This window comes from Diuraphis noxia, unplaced genomic scaffold (assembly GCF_037042655.1).
Source record: "Diuraphis noxia isolate RWA-SAM2 unplaced genomic scaffold, SU_Dnox_SAM2 contig0004, whole genome shotgun sequence".
NCBI lineage: Eukaryota > Metazoa > Arthropoda > Insecta > Hemiptera > Aphididae > Diuraphis > Diuraphis noxia.
In genome coordinates, this window is record NW_028301714.1 from 3447867 (window position 1) to 3467062 (window position 19196).

Consider the following 19196-nt stretch of genomic DNA (forward strand, 5'->3'; position numbering starts at 1 on the left):
GCTGTACAATAGGTTACTGTAATGGATGGGATTAAATTTGAATGCAATGATAGGTATCATTGTATACGAAAAACGATTCTGAACGGAGATGATTTGTCAGTCTAGGATATATTATATTTAAATATTGTCATATATTCTATTTTGAAACAAATTGATTATTTTTCAATTAGGACGCATTTTGAATAAGGCATAGTTAATCAATTTTTCCAAAAACATTGCATGTAGTTATCATAATTCATAGATATACATATACCTGGTTTGAGGATAAATCATTATCATTACGCGATTTCATAAAAATTTAAAACTCAAACGCTCAAAACATTTTTCCTATGATGACGCTTCAAATTTTCTCTATAGCTATTTGAAGCAAAACTTAGTGTTAAATTTTATAACCTTAGATATAAATATAAACAATATTATGAGTTTTGAACTACAAAATAATTTGCAAATATTCATGGTTTTGACGAATTTTTGTCAATATTTGAAATTTAAATGCTAATAAAAATTTAATTTGAATTTCCGGTGGACATTTTTTTTGTGATAAAGATTGACAAATTTTTAAGGAATCTTGTATTAAATTTTCAAATCATAGATTTAAAAAGAAAATGTTTTATGAATTTCTAGCTTAAAATAATTTGCGATTTTTTGTGATTATTACGTATTATGTCAAAATTCAAAATTTGAATGCTTATAAAAAAAAAAAGGTGACTATGAATTTATTTTATTTTTCAACTGCTATTGTAACAATATGTTAAGAGCCTTGTATTAAATCTTCAATATTTTCTACCCAAAAAATAAATTTTTATCGATATTAATTTAAAAAAAAACTAATAATGATCGAAAATTGTATATAAAACCTATATATGTGGTCGCACACCCACCAATATGTACCAAGTTGCGGCACTGATAGTATATGTACTCTTAAAAGAGTACTAATGGTAACCTTAGTTGTACTGAATGTCGACGGATTTATAAACTCTAAACTCTGTATAAATAACAAACAAGGTTTCTGTTGAAAATATACCTTTTAATGATTTCTTAGTCATTATAACATTTGATTTACACACTTAACAATACGAAAAAAGAAGAAACTAAAATTGCTTGTGTATACAAAAATTATCTTTTATTAATTTAACAAATTTATAATCAATTACAAAATTGAAAATTCACATATTATAACAATTGAACGAACAGTTACAAATGTATACATTTATATAGGTACATGTTTCAAATAAAAAAAAATGAACATACAGTTTTGAAAAAATATTTTATAACTGGCAAAAAATTGAGCAAAGTTGCTATTATCATAAGGAAAACATTTTTGAAGATATAATATGTATAATTTTTTATGAATTAGCACAAAATGGCTAAATTATTACATTTTTACAAGTAAAAGATTTTCAAAAACAAAAAAGGGGTTGGGGGAAACACATGGTTTAAATAAAAAAAGAGGAAACATTTTTTAAAAAAATAGCACAAAATTACTATAATTTAAATGTTGCCAGTACAAGATTTAGCCATAAAGGGGGGGGGGAGACAAACAACATTGAAAAAGGAGATAAACAACAACAATATATACACAAAAAAAAGTTATAAAATTAAAAAAAAAAAAAATACGTCAATCAGGAGACACAAAAACAAGGAGGGGAGGATACGAGATGGCGATTGGGTGCGGATTTGTAACAGTTTTGGCCACTGGTCACCTCCACAACGTTCCACGACTGGTCCCACGGGTAGACGAGTGTCACGGGCGAGTTTGCTCGGACGCGTGACGACCTATTGCCCAGCCGGCGAGGCCAGACCGAGACGGCCGCGGGATCGATGCGGTCGACGGCGACAAGCAACGGCGGCTAGTGCGCGATGTTAGCGCTTTGATGGTTGACGGTGAGACGACTCTAGCGACAGACTTGCAGCGGATACCGTTGGATACGAAGCGAGAGAATCGAGATTTGGTGCATGCCGCGGAATGGACGGTGATCGCTATACGGACAAGCGACCCGGCCGATGTGGGTTTACCGCGGGACGAAAAGGCGAGAGCCATCGGACCGCCGCACGAACGACGTGCCGACAATCGGTAATTTTCGCCCTGGCGTTGACCCTTCAGCCGCGTTTTTGCCCTGCAATGACCGTCACCACGAAGTCGCACGCCACTGGACCCTGAAACATTCATAGTTTCCTCGGGTTCGTTGCCGCTGACATCCGTGTTCCTAACACATAAATCTCTAAACCACTTACCTCGAGCCAAAGTGTCCGCCACTGCCATCGTAACGAGTCGCCATCGCCGCCGTCATCATCGTAGGTACGGTCGGGGCGGAATCGTTGCCCACGCCGTTACCTCAACTAACCACCGTGCCGTCGACATCGTCGTCCATCGATCCACGCGACTGTAACTGCCGGGCGCTCGCCGAGCCGCCAGAGGGTCTCGCGCGTCAACGACGACCGAGTGCGCTGCGCTCGTGAACCCGTCGCTACGTGGGTGGTCGGGAAACGCGTTCGGGTGACTTACCGCCGTGCACCTTCCGAGCTCTTTCCCCTATCCTCCCCTCCTATTCGTCGCCGTCTTCCTGACGACATCATCGGCCCTTAGGGGACCGCCAGACTAACGTGGGTCGCGGACGGTTTCTCTTCGCCAGCAACACAGACGTCGGAAAATCCGCCTGACGCCTTTCCAGCACGAGGTCTTGTACCTTCGTGGCTGGTCGGATTTTCCGGTTGTTGCTGGCGGGTCCAGCCTACCTACGACCTCACCGTTGTCTGGCTCTTCAATGCCCTGAGCCGGCTCAATTCCGTTTTCAGCTTCACACGTCTTCTCTGCATCGTCGAGTGGGCCGTCATTCGGAATCGGAGTGGTTTCGACGGGCCCCGACTCGAAGAACGGCGCGTCGCCACTCGACCATGCACTACTGCCTACAGAAAACGACAACTGGTCGTCCGTATCTTTTGCACCTTCTGTGTCAAACATTCTGTCTTCGGAGACCTCATCCACATCCATGGGTTCCGATTCTGGAGACAGATCGACATTTCTTGACATGGTATCTTGAGCGATAGCAAGCAGAAGAGCTATGATCCAGTTGTGCATATCGTCGTTTTTCTCATAATAACCATCCGTGATACCTGCAACTATTTCATGCAATATCAGGAGTAATTGGACTTGAACGTCTTGTATTTTGCGATGGTAAGCAGCCATTTTTTAATTGTGCGTGTGTGTATACGAGTGTATGTAGTCGCTGGTCGAATTGAGAATTGCAAATGAACTAAAAACGTTTCTTTCAACACAGAGACTTTTAAATTTAAAAATCTCCTAAACGAAAACGTTTGTTACTAGCCAGCGAGTACGATAGGTAATCGTTCTTATCGGCCAGCAACATTAGAATTTCGAGCGCGTTTATTTTCCTAAACTTTCTGAAATATTACCGATTCAAATACCTCATACTATCATATTACAATAATCTATGAGCAGTACCTAACTATAAATGCAAATATTTTTCATTTCTATCATAAATTTCAAAAAAATTTCTTAAATGTTCAATAAATCAAAATCAAAAATTAATCTTTTTACTTATCAAAATGTCAAGTATTTTATATTTTTAATGTCGAAGGTCGAACCCAATGACAACATTTATTAGTCTTATCAAAATCAATTCAGTAGTTTTGTAGTGCATTGCACGTTACGATTTTTAATTTTTTTTAGCTACAATAAGAACAACTCATAATGAACCTTATGAATGACCTAAATTTTCAAGTTTTTTTGGTCATCCAACATTTTTTTATCGACACTTAGAAAAAATTCTCATAAAAATCGAAAATTTCAGTGGTCTATAAATAACTCAAAAAGTCAACAATTTTTCAAAATTAAACCGTAAATAGATAACATTAACATAAACATTCATCACTTCGTTCAGAATCTAAAATGTTTACTATACGTCATAATATAATAATTCACGTAAAATGTACGTCAAAATATACTCTAATATTAAAATATTGAACTTTAAGTATTAATCATGTGTGGGTATAATATACAATGCACATAGGTATGAATCAAATAATTTATTTTATATTTAATTTTTCTTTAATATTTTGAACAATTATCTTAAATATTTCTACATCGACAAAGCTCAATAAAAATGTCAAATCATTGTTGTAGGTTGGATGATTGCAAGTGTATATGTCGCATCCATTTCGCGTTTTGACCCGTTTCGTGAAATGGATAGAAAATTTGTCCAGTTCGCGAAACGGAACTTATTTTTTTACGGATCGCGTAATTACACAATGTGGATAACTTTTCACGAAAAGGAACACGGATTTTTAGTTATACAGAACTTGTTCCGTAATCTGTACATACAAATGACGAAACTAATACGTGAATGATTTTTATAAATAGAAACAACTTTCGTAACAACCTGTGGTAATAACTATGTCATTTTAGTAAACTTTAGATAATGTATAATGTAAATTATCAATAAAAAAATACATATAAGATAATGTCATTTTTTTAAAAAATAAATCGTGTAGGTACCTATAACATTTTTAAGATTCTGGTGTTAAAAATTTTATAATTTTTAGTTATAAAGTAATTTATATAAATAGTGGCTCTAACAACAGGAGGACAAGGTTTTCATAGTTGTAATTATAGGGGAAAATGCGAAACAAAAAAATGCGCTTGCTTTAAATCAAGCTTAAAATGTAATAGCCGTTGTACTAAACTGTTGGAAAATTTTTACTTTTGACCTCTATAATGCACCAAGGGTCTTCAATTTTACATCGGAAACCAACCACAAAGTTTGAAATCGAAGCATTATTTCGACTAGTTATGCTGTACACAGACACAAAAAAAAAACACACATCATTGTAAAATCAATACATTCATCACATCGTTCAGAATTTAATATTTAAAATATTTATGCATAAAGTAATCTATAATGGATTAACATGTTTTTGTAGGCTTGGGAAAATTGCTGTCCTAAGTAATAAAAATATACTGTACTGACTGTAGTGAATTTTTTTTTTTTTGGGGGGGGGGGATTTCTTCAATACCTGGACACCCCCGACTTTAAAAAAAAAAGCCCTAAATATTGGTATTTATTTTATGATTTATACTATTATTATTTTAGTATATTATGTTATATGTATATTCATTAAATGTTGGAGTTGGACACCCCCCGAAAAATCACCCAAAATTTAAAATACACCACTGACTGACTGAATTATCATATAATTATTAAAAAATATATATTAATTAAGTATGCAAAACTTAAATTTAATTTAAGAACCAGAACATGATCTTTAAGAGTTAAAAATGTTTTACCAAATACTGTCATGACTACTATATTACTTAAACTTATACTTTAATGTTTTTTTTTACAAATAGTACAATAAATTGGGAAGTAACTGTAAAATTGTATGATAGTTTTTGACGATCTGGCCAGTCTCACTCAACATCATATTGCAGCTTGCTTATAATTTTCATTATTTCGGGTAAAATAATTCGATGAACATTCTGCCATATCGATGTAATCATCATGTACAGATTATCATCTACACATTTATGTACCTATAGTATAGAAAAATTTTTAAACGTAAAAAAAAATTTAGATATAAGACAGATCATAAAAAAAAAATTCACGAGATTGATTATACCTTTTGATTAGTGTTCCGCTAATATGTAATTATTATTATTACGAAATCAACAACTTAATTTCAGTGTTTTTATTTTAATCTTATAAAATCTATTATCAAGGAAATAGTTATCTTGAACATTTATAAAGCACCTTAATTGCATAATTTTCTGTAGTTGAACAAATCATTGAATTTTGAAAATATAATATTTTAATCGTATGCCATTCAATTAGAATTTCCACGAGGGTGATACGATGTACTTTTGGGATTTTCAGTGCTGTTTACGCTGTTCATCATGCTGAATTGTCGACTTTCTACTATGAGTATTATGTTCTGAAGTGAACGAAAGATTTATAAATAATGTTAGCACTATTTTACAACTTTTATATAAGATTACTGTTTTTTTTAAAAATATTTTTTGTTGATAAGGTAAATATAAAATAATAAACTGTACCTATTTAGTTTAAAATATACTTGATAAAGAAACGTATTTTTCAGAAAAATGATTTAAAAATTTTAAATTATTTACAAGATAGGTAAAATGTAGAAATATTTGAATTTTAAATATTAATAAAGTATTGCATATTTCGCATTAAATGAAATGAAGCAAAAATATAAATTTAATGTGCATCATTCCTGAATTCAACTAAAAATCACGTTTTTATAGGAGTATAACATTATAGAGGATGATGTGATATTATATTAAAAAGCGATTTTTCTAATGAGTAACTGTAGTTGATTAAACAATATGGTTATCGACATTACCAAATTGTATAATTTATTAATTGAAATGTGCGAGACCAAAAAAATTACTCAATTATTAAACTTGAATAAGTAATTCAATTTTTTCACTTAATTATTAGGTACTGTTACTGAAAGGGGACATTATTTCCTTATGTTGTATCCTGCATGATAATTAGTTCATAGTTGAATTTGTTTATTGAAAATCATGTCGGCGTAACTTAATCCTAAATATTACAGTTATTTTAGTTGTTTATTTTCAGATTATTTCGGTTTTCGGAAAGAATAATCTATTAATAGTGTTTATAGTTAAAATAAAGCTTTGTACCTATATTTTTAACTAAATAAAAAAACATATAATAAAACAGTTTCCCTAATGCGCTTTGATATATTTTCAAGGAAGACACAGTGGCGAAACGACCGTGGTCTTTGAGAAGCGATTGCTTCTCAATTTTTTTTAAGGTTTGGAGGTAAATGTTTATTAAAAAAAAAATATTTTAAATATATAAGAGGTACCTATAGCCCGTAAGTCGGTGGGTGGATGTGTAAATTGTAAGTTTGCTTATGTGTTAGTTTAGGTTCGTTTCGCCACTGGGAAGACATGTAGTTTTAGACGTGAAAAATAATAATAATATACCTAACCTAATATGAATTAGGAATAATAATATAATAAAAACAAAAATATCCATCAACAATCATATTCTAACATAAATTAATAATATATTCAAAATAGGTTATATTACATTTCAATATTTGTTATGAAAATTGAACAATCATTTTGATTGCTTTGAAATATAAAAAATTGAATATACGTACCTAAAATTTAAGATTGAAAATAAAAAATACAAAAGAATATTTAAAACCTTTTTCAAAAGTTTCATTAAATTATATTATTATTTTAGTTGGTACATCATATCATAATATTTCTTTTATTTTTAATTTCCACATGCCATTCTTTTACATGTTTGGATTGAAGATTATTTATGATTTTTCTAAAAATAAAAAACCATAATATTCCGTAAATTGTACATATGATAGTTTCTATGTAAAAACCGTCGATATAAACTTCACAGGTTCCACCAGACAAACTGCACGTTTCCTATAGTAGGACGGATAGTTAAAAATATAAGGATTTACTTGGTGTAACTATTTATTATTCTTTCTTACCTTCTCTTTCTGATTATTTGATGTTGAACAAAATATTCTGGGATCGCTAGAACATCGTTTAAAAGTCAGGAATTCGATAAGCCACAAAGCTCCAGTTTTGCTCCACACGTTTCCTAAATTGGATATAGTAGTCAACAGAGTCATATTTGTACCTCCGATTTTTGGATCACTTACACTTGCATAAAATGTCATTGACGTCAGTGTCATTATACTCACAGCTAACTGGTAAATGGAAATAAACATATTTATTAATTTACAAAAATAATATTTTTGTATTTATAAACGATTAAGGTGGGTATAAGAGCTCTAAGGAAACAAAAATATAAATTTGTAAAAAAATCAAACTCAGAGATTGCAAATAGAAATTCTCAAAAATATTATAAACCATACAGGACGTATTATTAGTTTTAATAAAAATACATTTTTTCATTATTTAATCGTGTTTTAATTTAAAGCAATTTAATAAAACTGAAATCTGTAAAAACTTTTAAAAAAACTATGAAGATACAACGCTAAGTATATCAACAAAACAATTGGTAAGTGAATATATTTACCTGTTGTAAAGTGTACATCAGAACTAAAAATACTTTGTACGTGATACGTAATGGCCCGGGCTGAACCAAAAAATAAGGTATAAAGTATACGACAGTTGCTAAAATTACACCGAACAGTAACCTATAGAATAATTTAAAATGTATACTGATTTAGGAAGAAATAATAAATCAAAAAACAATAACTGAATGATAAAATTATGGATGTTACCTTACCGGTAGGGTATTGTATTGAAATAATTTTTCAACGGTTTTTCTTTCGATGTAAATTTTGTAATCAAAAACGGTAAGCTTATATTTAATGGTATAAACAACAAATCTATAGCAGCAACTTCGTCTTTGGTAATTCCACTGTCTATAAGTTTCAATCTTAACGCAGCATCAACTGAACAAAAACTCATCTAAATTAATTTAAATATATTGTATGTATTACTTATATATTATATTGTTTATTATTTAAATAAAAAATACCCTTACTTTTATAGTCAATAAAATTATAGCGAACATCTTGATACTGGGTAATTTCATTATACTGAAAAGTAAGATATACGTTTTGACAATGCTAAGATCAACAGCATTGAGTTCTGTCAAACAATCTTTTTCATACTTAAATATGGCTACCAATGTTGTAATGACTATATAAATAATTCCCCAAAAATAAAAATATCCTAAACAAAATGTCATAATTAAAATAATTATATTTGTATTTTATAAAGGTAATAAATACAAATTAAATGATTTAATATACCTACATATAATATGATATAATTATTAATTATATATTATAGATATATACTTAAATAAATAAGTATTACCTTCTAAAGTAATAACACCGCCTGGTAGAGGTGTAGTGCGCCACCATTTATTCCAAAACGATTCCGATAACAATAAAATTGGCAAAATGTACCCCAAAAATATTCCGAAAGCTTGTCCGGCACCATTACACATTGAAGCATAACTAATATTTTGTCTGCAACAAAATACATTACCTATTAGTATTTAATAGGCACGTGTTACAGTTATCTACTAATATCATATAGGTATATATGGTATGCATTAATTTCTTTCCACAATGATACACAAACCTTTTTAACATGGTTAATGCCCAACCGTCTACAACAATGTCTTGAGTGGCAGCAAGGAAATTTAAAATAAAAAATACAGATGTTAAAGCATTAATATTTATTTTACTACCATTATCTAGCCATTCGCCTATATAAAAACCAGTAATGAAGAAAAATATACCTATAAAATAATCAAAAACGATTAGTTAAAAATGTTAATGCACCTTTTCAATTGTATTTTGTTTCTTTTTTTTAATTATGTGTAATGTAAATCATTTATTTATACCTAAGAAATATTGGACTGGAATCAACCATGACTTTCGTCGGCCCAATTTTCGTATAAATAAAGAATCAACTAACGGTGCCCACAAAAGCTTCAAACTGAATGGCCATACTGCCAAACTAAATTTAGCCTATATACACAATATAAAAAAAAAATATTTTTAAAGTTTTAAGATTTTTTTAAATATTTCGTTTATTATTTTACTTGTTCTTTAAATGATGATCGATGCATGTTTTGTATAATAATGGGTATTGCTAAGGACAAACCTAACGGTACTCCCTGTAAGGTATACAACACCAATAATACAAAAATATTGCGCTTATCTCCTTTCGAATTTGCTCGAACGGGAGTGTCATGTTTTTCGATTAAAGATTCAATTTGAGTAATTTCAATCATCTTCAGCTAAGCTTCACAATTGTCATCTGCTAGGTATGTATAAATATCTGAAACAGTAAATAAATTAAAAACTAATGAATAAATGTCAAATAGTAATTTTTATCAATAACCTAATACTTTTATATTTTGTATGTATGTTATAATAATATATAGTAAATACTGTATGAAATATATATATAATAAATCAAATATTTGTCAAACACTTGAAACTTTAGTGTAGGTTATTCATTATATTATATTTTAACTTAGTTTATAGTATTAGCCACACACGTAATATTTTGTGAGTACTTATAGTTTTAACTTAAAAACAGTAGCAATAATTATGTAACTTGCTGAATAGAGAGGAGTGTGTAATTATATGTATGTATTATACATATGTAATTATTGAACAGAGAAATGTTGCATATGATCAGAAACACTGAAGTTTCGTTTTTAAGCTACATACGATATAAAAATAAGATTAATCTGTGTTTTCATAACGAAAAAATTAGAAACGACCGCACAACATTTATAGATATTCGGGTCATTTATAATTATCAACTTAAGAAATGTCAGAAATGACAGAACTCATCTATACATATATCATTTTTGATATTCATCATATGAATGTTTAAAAATAAGATAATGATAATTAGTAATTACCAATAATTTCTAAAGTACCATGTAGTGCAGGGGTCGGGAACCTGCGGCTCCGGAGCCACATGTGGCTCTTTAACTAGCAACCTGCAGCTCTTTGGATAATTATCAATATATTGATATCCGTAAAATATAAATTATATTATACTAAATAATATTATATTTGTATAAACAATAATAATAATAATATAAATATAAATAATAAAGAATTAATGAAATAAAGTTTTCCATATTTTCTAAATTTAAGACGTATTATTATGTTTTTATTGCCTACTAAAAAAAGGTTGTTCAAACCTGCAGTGTGGTTCCTGGATATCATAGTTTTGTATTTTTTTGAAAAAATGGCTCTTTCCTACGAAAAGGTTCCCGACCCCTGATGTAGTGGAATCATGGTTTTAATGTATTATTGTATATTTATAATATTATATGTATGGTTGTGTATTTCAACCATGGTGGAAATGAAGCATCTTCCAACTTCTCAAATAATATATTATTTTTTAAAATTAATTTCATTAAAAAAATCACTAACTATAAGAAATTTAAATTATTATTATAATACTATATATGGCACCAGAAGCGGATCTGAAGATCATTTAAGGGAGTGGTGTAACAGAATAAACATTTCCGATTTTCATATTAGAAAAATGCTTTTTTGTATCATTTATTAAGTTTGAAGTTATAATTATGACTTATATGAATTTCATAATCATTATACCATACGGAGCTATATTCAGGTAAAAAAAAACGCTAGGGGGTAATCGCCAAGACGCCCCCTCCTTAAATTCACCACTGTATAGCGCAGTATCTAATTATTACTTTCATTTAATATACCACAAAACATGAATTTTTCGTGTTTATAGACTTATAGTAGTACTTAAAATATACAAAAAAATTATTCTTTATGTAGCTACAAAAATATGCAAAATAAAAAATACATAATTTGTATTAATATAAAGTGAAATCCTAATTTTCTAAATTTTAAGTATAACCTTTTATAATAGTAAAAATTACCTGTAGATAGTTTTTAATATTGTAAATAACACATAATTTTTAAATGTATTCCTCTAATTTTTAAAATAAGTCCATCATATTGTGTACGGCCATTTTTATAGGATAAAATTGTTATGTTAATATAATATAAAATAAATATTTGAACAAACAGGATTAAAAACCTATGCGAGAGACAATTGCCCCACCTTGCCACAGCTGCGAGACGTTCATGAGGTCCAAATAACATTAATTTTAAAAGCTATACGAATTGATTATTTTAAATAACTATACAGTTTAAATTTTAGCTTCTTCATAAAATAAATTTAAATTAAAAAAATAAAATATACTATTATAATTTATAGTTGGAAAGTTTTTTTTTTGAGACGCTTCAAAACTATTACAATTACGAGCACAACACACACTAAATACTCATGAGCCTTGACTAATGTTATGAAAATATTTTGTAAATAAATTCCCTTATATATAACTCGCTATTAATCTTATCATAACAATGTCATGCATTTGTTATTATAATTTATATATAAGTATAATGTACATACAAGGTGTAACATATTACAACGACCTGACAAATTAAAAATATTTTGTTCTAATCAATATTTTTTTATTTGTTATATATATTTAGACCTCTGCGCTATAAGTACGACGTCAATAATTGTTTTTATTTTTAACAAGTATAGGTAGGTATTGATTTTATTTTAATTTCATTAAATGTTTTTGAAAAATTCAAAATAACAAACGTTTACGACAATCCTTTTTTGTTCATACTATTAACATTGTTTTGTATATATTTTTGTTAATGATTCATTCTTGTGAAAAAAAATATTAATGTTTAAGGCCAATAACCTTTGTTGTTGAGGCTCAATTAAAAAAAAAAAAAAAACTTTTATGAAGTAGGTCAAGTAGCTTATTATATATTTTTTTAGAACTTTCAGACATAAGTAAATTTTAAAAATTCATTATCCATACGATTTTCATTATTTTTTTTATACACTTGATATTAAGTGATAATTTTTATTTTTAATTTGTCTGATCTTACTTTTATATCACCTTGTATGCCACATATATTCGTAAAGGTATGTAGTATCGTTGATGATACGTAATCAGTGGGTTACACAGAACACAAAATATTTTATTTTATTTTACTTTACTTTTTTTTACATGCATTACTTGTTGCTACCCAAGGTCAGTTTTTTGAAAAGAAACAATGTTTACATATATATATATATATAATATGGTATTACATATTATACGTATATAGAAGGTATAAAGGCAAGAGAGCGGTTCTCATTTGATAATCTCGTCACTCGGCGGATATGGTGGTTTCGGTTAAAATTTAAAATTTACAGTATAGCTTTTGAAAGCGAAAAACAAGAACAATTCGAAAAAATTTTGACGACATCGAATTTGGTGTCATTCAAAAACAAATTACTGTAAATATTTTTAATTTTCCTTAAATATTAATATTTTCATATACAGGGTGATTCTTTTATCAAACAACACTCTTTATTTAAAAAAGTATTGACTTTTTTCAAAATATTTTTTTACATAGTTTCAAGTTGTTAAAAAACCAACGCTTTTATTAAAAAATTATATTTTTAAATATTTTTCATCATAATTTTTTAAGTTTTTTACTTTTGTGAATGGCAACATAGTTTTTTAATTTCATATTCCAAAGCAGAATATTTTTCTAAAAATTTTGATACATAAAAATCGAATTTATGACGAGTAGTTTATGAGTTATAAGTATTTAAAGTTTAGACAAGCGGAGTAGTGGACAAACATTTTGTAGGGTAACCCCGTGCCACTCCACTCCGCCAATCTAAACTTTAAATACCTATAACTCATAAACTACTAGCGCTAAATTCGAAATTTTAACGTAATAATTAATAAAAAAAATAGCTTTATTAATTTATGAAATTTTAAGTATAGGTTACCATTTGAAAATCAAAAGTTGATAGTGGTTTATCTAATAAATATAAGGGTGAAAAATATTAAAAAAAATAAACAATTCAAGAAAAGCAAAAATATACAATTTTGAAAAAAAAAATTGAAAAAAGTCGATACTTTTTGAAAAAATTAGTGTTGTTTGATAAATCAATCACCCTGTATTTTGACATTTCAAAATATTGTGACACTTTTTGAACTATTTATGACCATGAGAATTTTTGATTTTTTAAGTTTTTTTTTCAATATCAATATTTGACAATATCAATAAATAATTTTTCTCTCAGTCAAAGAACTTGAAATTATAATAAAATGTTCCATATAAGTTGTTAGTAATGTAATCAAAAAGAAGATTAAGTGTAAACCCAGAATAATTGTAATAATGATTGTCTGAAGTTAAAAATTTTAACACAATTTTTAGTTACCTATGAAATTCTAAAAGAAAATTCTCAACAAGTTTTTCTACCTTTAAAAGCTATCGGAAACTAATATTAAGATGTAATGTTTGAATTTAAAATTTTTACTTTAATAGCAGTATATCATAAAATAAATTTAATAATATAGGCTATCAAGACGGGTCTTTCGCTTTTTGAATACAATTATATTACTATTTGTCCACATGTTTAAACCATTACCCAATGAAAACCGCGTTATTATGCTATAAATAATAAATATTGTAGAACAAACTCACTCAATTTCAAAAATGAATGAAGATTTTTGATTGGACGTCATGATGATCGCAAGTCGAAAGTGAAACGATACTATCTATATCGATTTGAAAGCGATATTTACATTTCACAACTAGTTCCATAATAATAGACAAATATTAATTATTTTTGATCAGCCTGTAAAGGTAGTAAGTAGAAAATCCATTTTTCGTGGTGATAAAATGAAAATTAAGTACTCGTGAGTCGTGATGAACTGATGAATGAATGAATGATAATGTAACGCATGCCGGTTTATCCATAGATAATAAAGATATGGATAAGACTTAACGGTCTTATCAGCGGAAATTATGGAGTACGATTTATGCCAAATAAGACGTATATCTATATAAATATAAAAGTATTGATAAAAAGACCTCAATTGCATTCCCTCTGTGAACCGTGAACGCGGCTTCAAATATATTTAACATATTCGTGGTCTGTCCATTTATTTATGATTTATCCTTATCATTTACGTAGATAATATAATATGATAACACGCGGTCATGCAAAAACAAACACGGGTTAGATGTTATAATATTATGTCCGTGATTTAAAGTATAATAGACATAAAAGCATGTTCTAATCTGGTAAAGGTTAGGGAAAAACATAGACCTTATACTATAATATTATACTATTATACTTATTGAGTATAAGCATTGATTATAGAATAGATATTCTATAATCAATGGTATAAGGTCTATGGGTCTATGGGGAAAAAGGCATTTAATGATAAAAGCAGCTATAAAGTTCAGTTTCTTCCAAGAGATATTTAACTTACTGATAAGCGCGGGGAAAACAGTTGATATTCCCGCTAAAAATATTCCATAACTCAAATGGATCAATTTAAAAAAAAAAATATGCTTACAAGAGGTACTGCTTAATTAATTTATTTTGGGGCCTTTTTATATTGAGATTCAAAATAATCGATAACAATGTTTAAGTTTTGAACACCATTACACCGAATATTAAACAACGAATTTAACAAAATTGGCATTTATTTTAACGGGAAACGAAGTAAACGGAATCAACTAGTTATAATATAAATTATAGTTTTAATGATCAAATATTACATGTTAAATAATCAGTCATCAATGCCTCCCATAACGTCATGACAAACTCATTTGATCGACATTGTTCTCACACAGTCACGCATTGTTAACTGTAATCCAGACAATCCGGTATAATGGGTGAATTGTAAAATATAAGAGTGTTGTCACCATAGGCGCAATTTGGTGGGGACTAGAGGGGGGGTTTAGCCTTCCCCCAAATATTCATCCAGCTTCCACATAATAGTTATATAGGTACAAATATAAATTAAAAACTAAGCCATGACAAGCAGATTTTTTCTATTAGTGGGTCTGTGTAACTTATACAATTCTAGCAACACCCCCCCCCCCCCCCCCCCCCGGGAAAAAATCGACCCTTGTCTCGTAAGACGTAAATAAAAGATAATATATAGTATAGACGTATAGTTGCCTCAATATACATTCTACTATTAATATAGATTATGCTTATCAATTACAACTTACACATACACACGTCACACGTGCGTTGGTTTTTAATAATGCACCCTAACTTCTGCTAATCTGCTAAAGTGCTAACAATTGTCCAATTATACTGTCCATTTGTTATAGCACTATGATGATTATATATGCATTAGACCATGATGCACTACCCTCTCAAATTATTTACAGTTTTAAAGACTTGTTAAGCATATTTATTTTATTTTTTATTTATTCTTCAAGAAGATAATGAGCTCCACTGAACATGTTGAATTGTTGATTTGGGAGGGCAATGAGTTCACATGCAATACTCATGCTTATTATTATACCATAGCCCTTCAACGGGCCCTCTCTGCAGCATTTCGACACTATAGTTTACCTATTCTATAACCATAGTTGGGTAACTTCAAAAATGTTATGAAGACCTTTAAAATACAAGATGTCACTACAGCGGCGCCAATCCCCTAATTTATACATGAAAAATGACATTGTCGATTTTTAAGATGGGGGAAGGGGATACTGTAGGTGAGGATATACAGCAGTCTGCAAGGATGCGGCTGTGGATCCATATTTTTACGTACAAAGAATTTTAACTACAAAGATAAATAAATATGATTAGGTATATGAATGATTAATAGCAACTGCTATTTAACACTGCAGTATAGAATAAGAGATTTTTAGATTTGTTGGTTACAGTATAAAAAGTATTCTTAAATAATTGACAACAATTAATATTTAAAATTGTTATTATTTGTTTAAAATCATCTAATGTAGTCCAAATTTGAACCTAAAATGGCTATGTATAAAAATAATATGTTTAATATGTTAATATGTATTTCCTTATTTTAAATGATTAAATATTGCATTATAATAAAAGTGCTTTGATTTACTTATTGTTTGATTTTTTTTTTAAGAGAGGGTTATGGGGGTCCCCTTGACAAACAATATTATAGTAAATTTTAAACACGGCGGCGCCAGTATAGCTGATGTCAGCCTATTTTACATTTCCAGTGGCCATGCAGGTTGTATCGCATTAATTATGGAACATAAATAAGTACCAACCTACCAATTCGCCTACCTATCTTTATAATATAGCATAATCTATTCTATGACTATACTACATAATACATTTATTCAAATTACGATATTATAACATAATTCTAGATAAATGTAATCCAATTTATTTGAGAAAATCTATACAATAATGATTTCTTAATATTTACGTAACGAATCGTTTAAATATCACGAAAGATTGAAAACTTCTAATAATTTCATCAACATAAATTAATAGAATTTATTAAATACAATATTCGTACAATAATGCAAAGAAAAAAATTCCCCAACTTCACTAATCTTTACTGCTTCGTTGGAATATAAGTTAGTCATTTCCATTTTACCAATAGCATATAAAATAAAATATACATTTATTATATTTTATTCTAAATGCAGATAATGCAGTAATATTAAATAATTATAATGCATACTAGTATGCATACTTAGTCATGATTTTATGAATTTAACAGTATGTTGGTTTGTACAAATGCAGTACATTACAATGTAGCAAAAACAACAATAGTAATGAACAATGTATAAGATACCTATACATATACTCTGTGCCAGGAGAAAACATACTATATAGATGAGTCCTAACCAAATTAATATTTTTAAATGTCTTAATAATCAAAAAAATTGTTAATGTGTATATTTATAGGATTAACCCTTTTAGTATAAATTAGGTGAGAAAAAACATGGAGTAGATTTAACTATTTTTTTTTTTAAATTTGTAGCTAGATAATATATTACAAATTTAAATTTTTAGCATTATTCTAAGTATTCAAACTTTAACAAGCTTCTAAATTATTTACTTCTATCATTTGTTTGATAATGCATTTTTTTAATAATAATTACCTAGCAGTTTAGCATTTAGTGACTAGGCTTTTAAATAAGTATGGTAAATGCAAAGTTGCAAACTACTGTAAAACTGCTAAGGCAAGCAGTTAATTTTTTTTTTTTTAATTCAGTTTTTTGCTAACTTTTTTTAAGGAATTTTTATAAATTGAATATATATGTATGTATAGTTAATATTCATAGGTACCTAATATTCATAGGTATCTAATATTCATGAAAAAAAATCATTTTGTACTTTTTGTTTTGCATATTTTAAATATGACCATGTATGATTATTCGATTACATTTTACAATATTATTACCTATATATATGCTTATACGTATATACATTATATATATAATGTATAATTGGTGGGAGACAATCTACTAAAGATTGAACTATAAACCGGACGCAATTTGGTGGTTTACGCAAAATTCATCTTATTTGGAACAGAATATAGTATAAGTATAATGTATCTACTAAAATTAAATTTTCTTATAATATTAAAATTACACCTAAAAGGGGTAAATTACCTATATGACAATAGACCTTACTCAGGTTATTAATTAATTAATTATATCTTTTATACGTAAAATGTTTTTAACGTGTAACAAAATTAGTGAACTTCTGATATGATGTTATATTAAAATAAATGATTATTAGGTATTATTAAAAATGTTAAATTACATATAAATATTTATAACAGTTCTTATTTTGAAAAAAACAATAGGTAGGTATCTACTTACTTTTAGATGTTTGATATGCAGTATAGGCACGATTTTTTGTATATTTTTATAGTCTTAACTATATATTTCATTAGCGAAATTCAACACTACTCAGTTTAATTATTTATATTCCACTCTTGCCAAACATAACTTACGCAGTACAACAATTTTAAATGCTAAAATATAAATAATAGGAAATCTACTTTGTCAATAGTCATTTCACTTTAATACGATACGGAAAGAATGGCGACTGTAAGTCGACGAATAAACTATGAACGATGTACCAATTAAAAAACTGATACGCACATTAAATATTTATTATATATTTTCTAGTAAAAATTAATAGATATAAATTATAATCTCTGCTATCCTTGTACACTATAATCTATTATGTATAAGTTATTATAACTGAGATTATGTTGCTCCATAAAAAGACCCAAATCATTGGTTAATTGACCAGTTTAAATAGATGATATCACACATGAATACTTAGAAAATAATTTGACTTGTCACATAAATAATTATTGATTATTGCAATATTTATATTTATTATTGAAAATAAACAGACAACTAGTAGGTACATAGAGTTAAATCTAAATAATTATCCTTGAGTCATTTAGTAGTTTTCAGTATACGTCTTGTTCTGTATTGCTGTCCGATTCGTATATTATATAATATTATATAAATATTAACATGATATAACCATAGTCCATAGGCGTGTCTAGACCTTTGACGCAGAGTATGCAACCTGGTGCGTAACCACCTATTCATGGTGCAACTTGAAATTGCATAGGGTGCAGGTGCATACTCTGCACCCCCCGTGGACACGCCTATGGATATAACCATAGGCTATAGGGGTATTAGACACAAATAGAGGAACTTTAGGGACTAATATCGAACATTTCTGAACATTTTTTTAAGCTTATTCAATATTATTACAGTAGAGCTTCATCCCCCTTCCTCTC

General features: G+C 28.8%; 2 protein-coding genes across 6 annotated transcripts; both read right to left on the reverse strand.

Annotated features, from left to right (window-relative positions):
• Window positions 1-1425: 1425 nt before the first annotated feature.
• Window positions 1426-3187, reverse strand: LOC149055504 (uncharacterized). Its single transcript, XM_089225724.1, has 2 exons — window positions 2236-3187; window positions 1426-2157 (listed from the first exon to the last, which is right to left on the reverse strand). The coding sequence occupies exon 1, from the start codon at window positions 3185-3187 to the stop codon at window positions 2600-2602; it is 588 nt and encodes a 195-aa protein (XP_089081850.1). The 3' UTR covers window positions 1426-2157; window positions 2236-2599.
• A 3479-nt stretch (window positions 3188-6666) lies between these two features.
• On the reverse strand, window positions 6667-18465 carry LOC107161940 (acetyl-coenzyme A transporter 1-like). 5 transcript variants are annotated; one of them, XM_089225721.1, is made up of 10 exons: window positions 18253-18465; window positions 9627-9865; window positions 9426-9552; window positions 9161-9320; window positions 8891-9045; window positions 8553-8743; window positions 8292-8476; window positions 8079-8199; window positions 7525-7746; window positions 6667-7456 (listed from the first exon to the last, which is right to left on the reverse strand). In XM_089225721.1, the coding sequence occupies exons 2-10, from the start codon at window positions 9816-9818 to the stop codon at window positions 7268-7270; spliced, it is 1542 nt and encodes a 513-aa protein (XP_089081847.1). In that variant the 5' UTR covers window positions 9819-9865; window positions 18253-18465; the 3' UTR covers window positions 6667-7267. The 5 variants fall into 5 exon arrangements, with proteins under 5 accessions (XP_089081847.1, XP_089081849.1, XP_089081846.1 ...); XM_089225723.1 differs by lacking the exon at window positions 18253-18465 and adding an exon at window positions 14101-14398 and having other exon boundaries at window positions 9161-9200; XM_089225720.1 differs by lacking the exon at window positions 18253-18465 and adding an exon at window positions 14101-14392.
• Window positions 18466-19196: the final 731 nt, after the last annotated feature.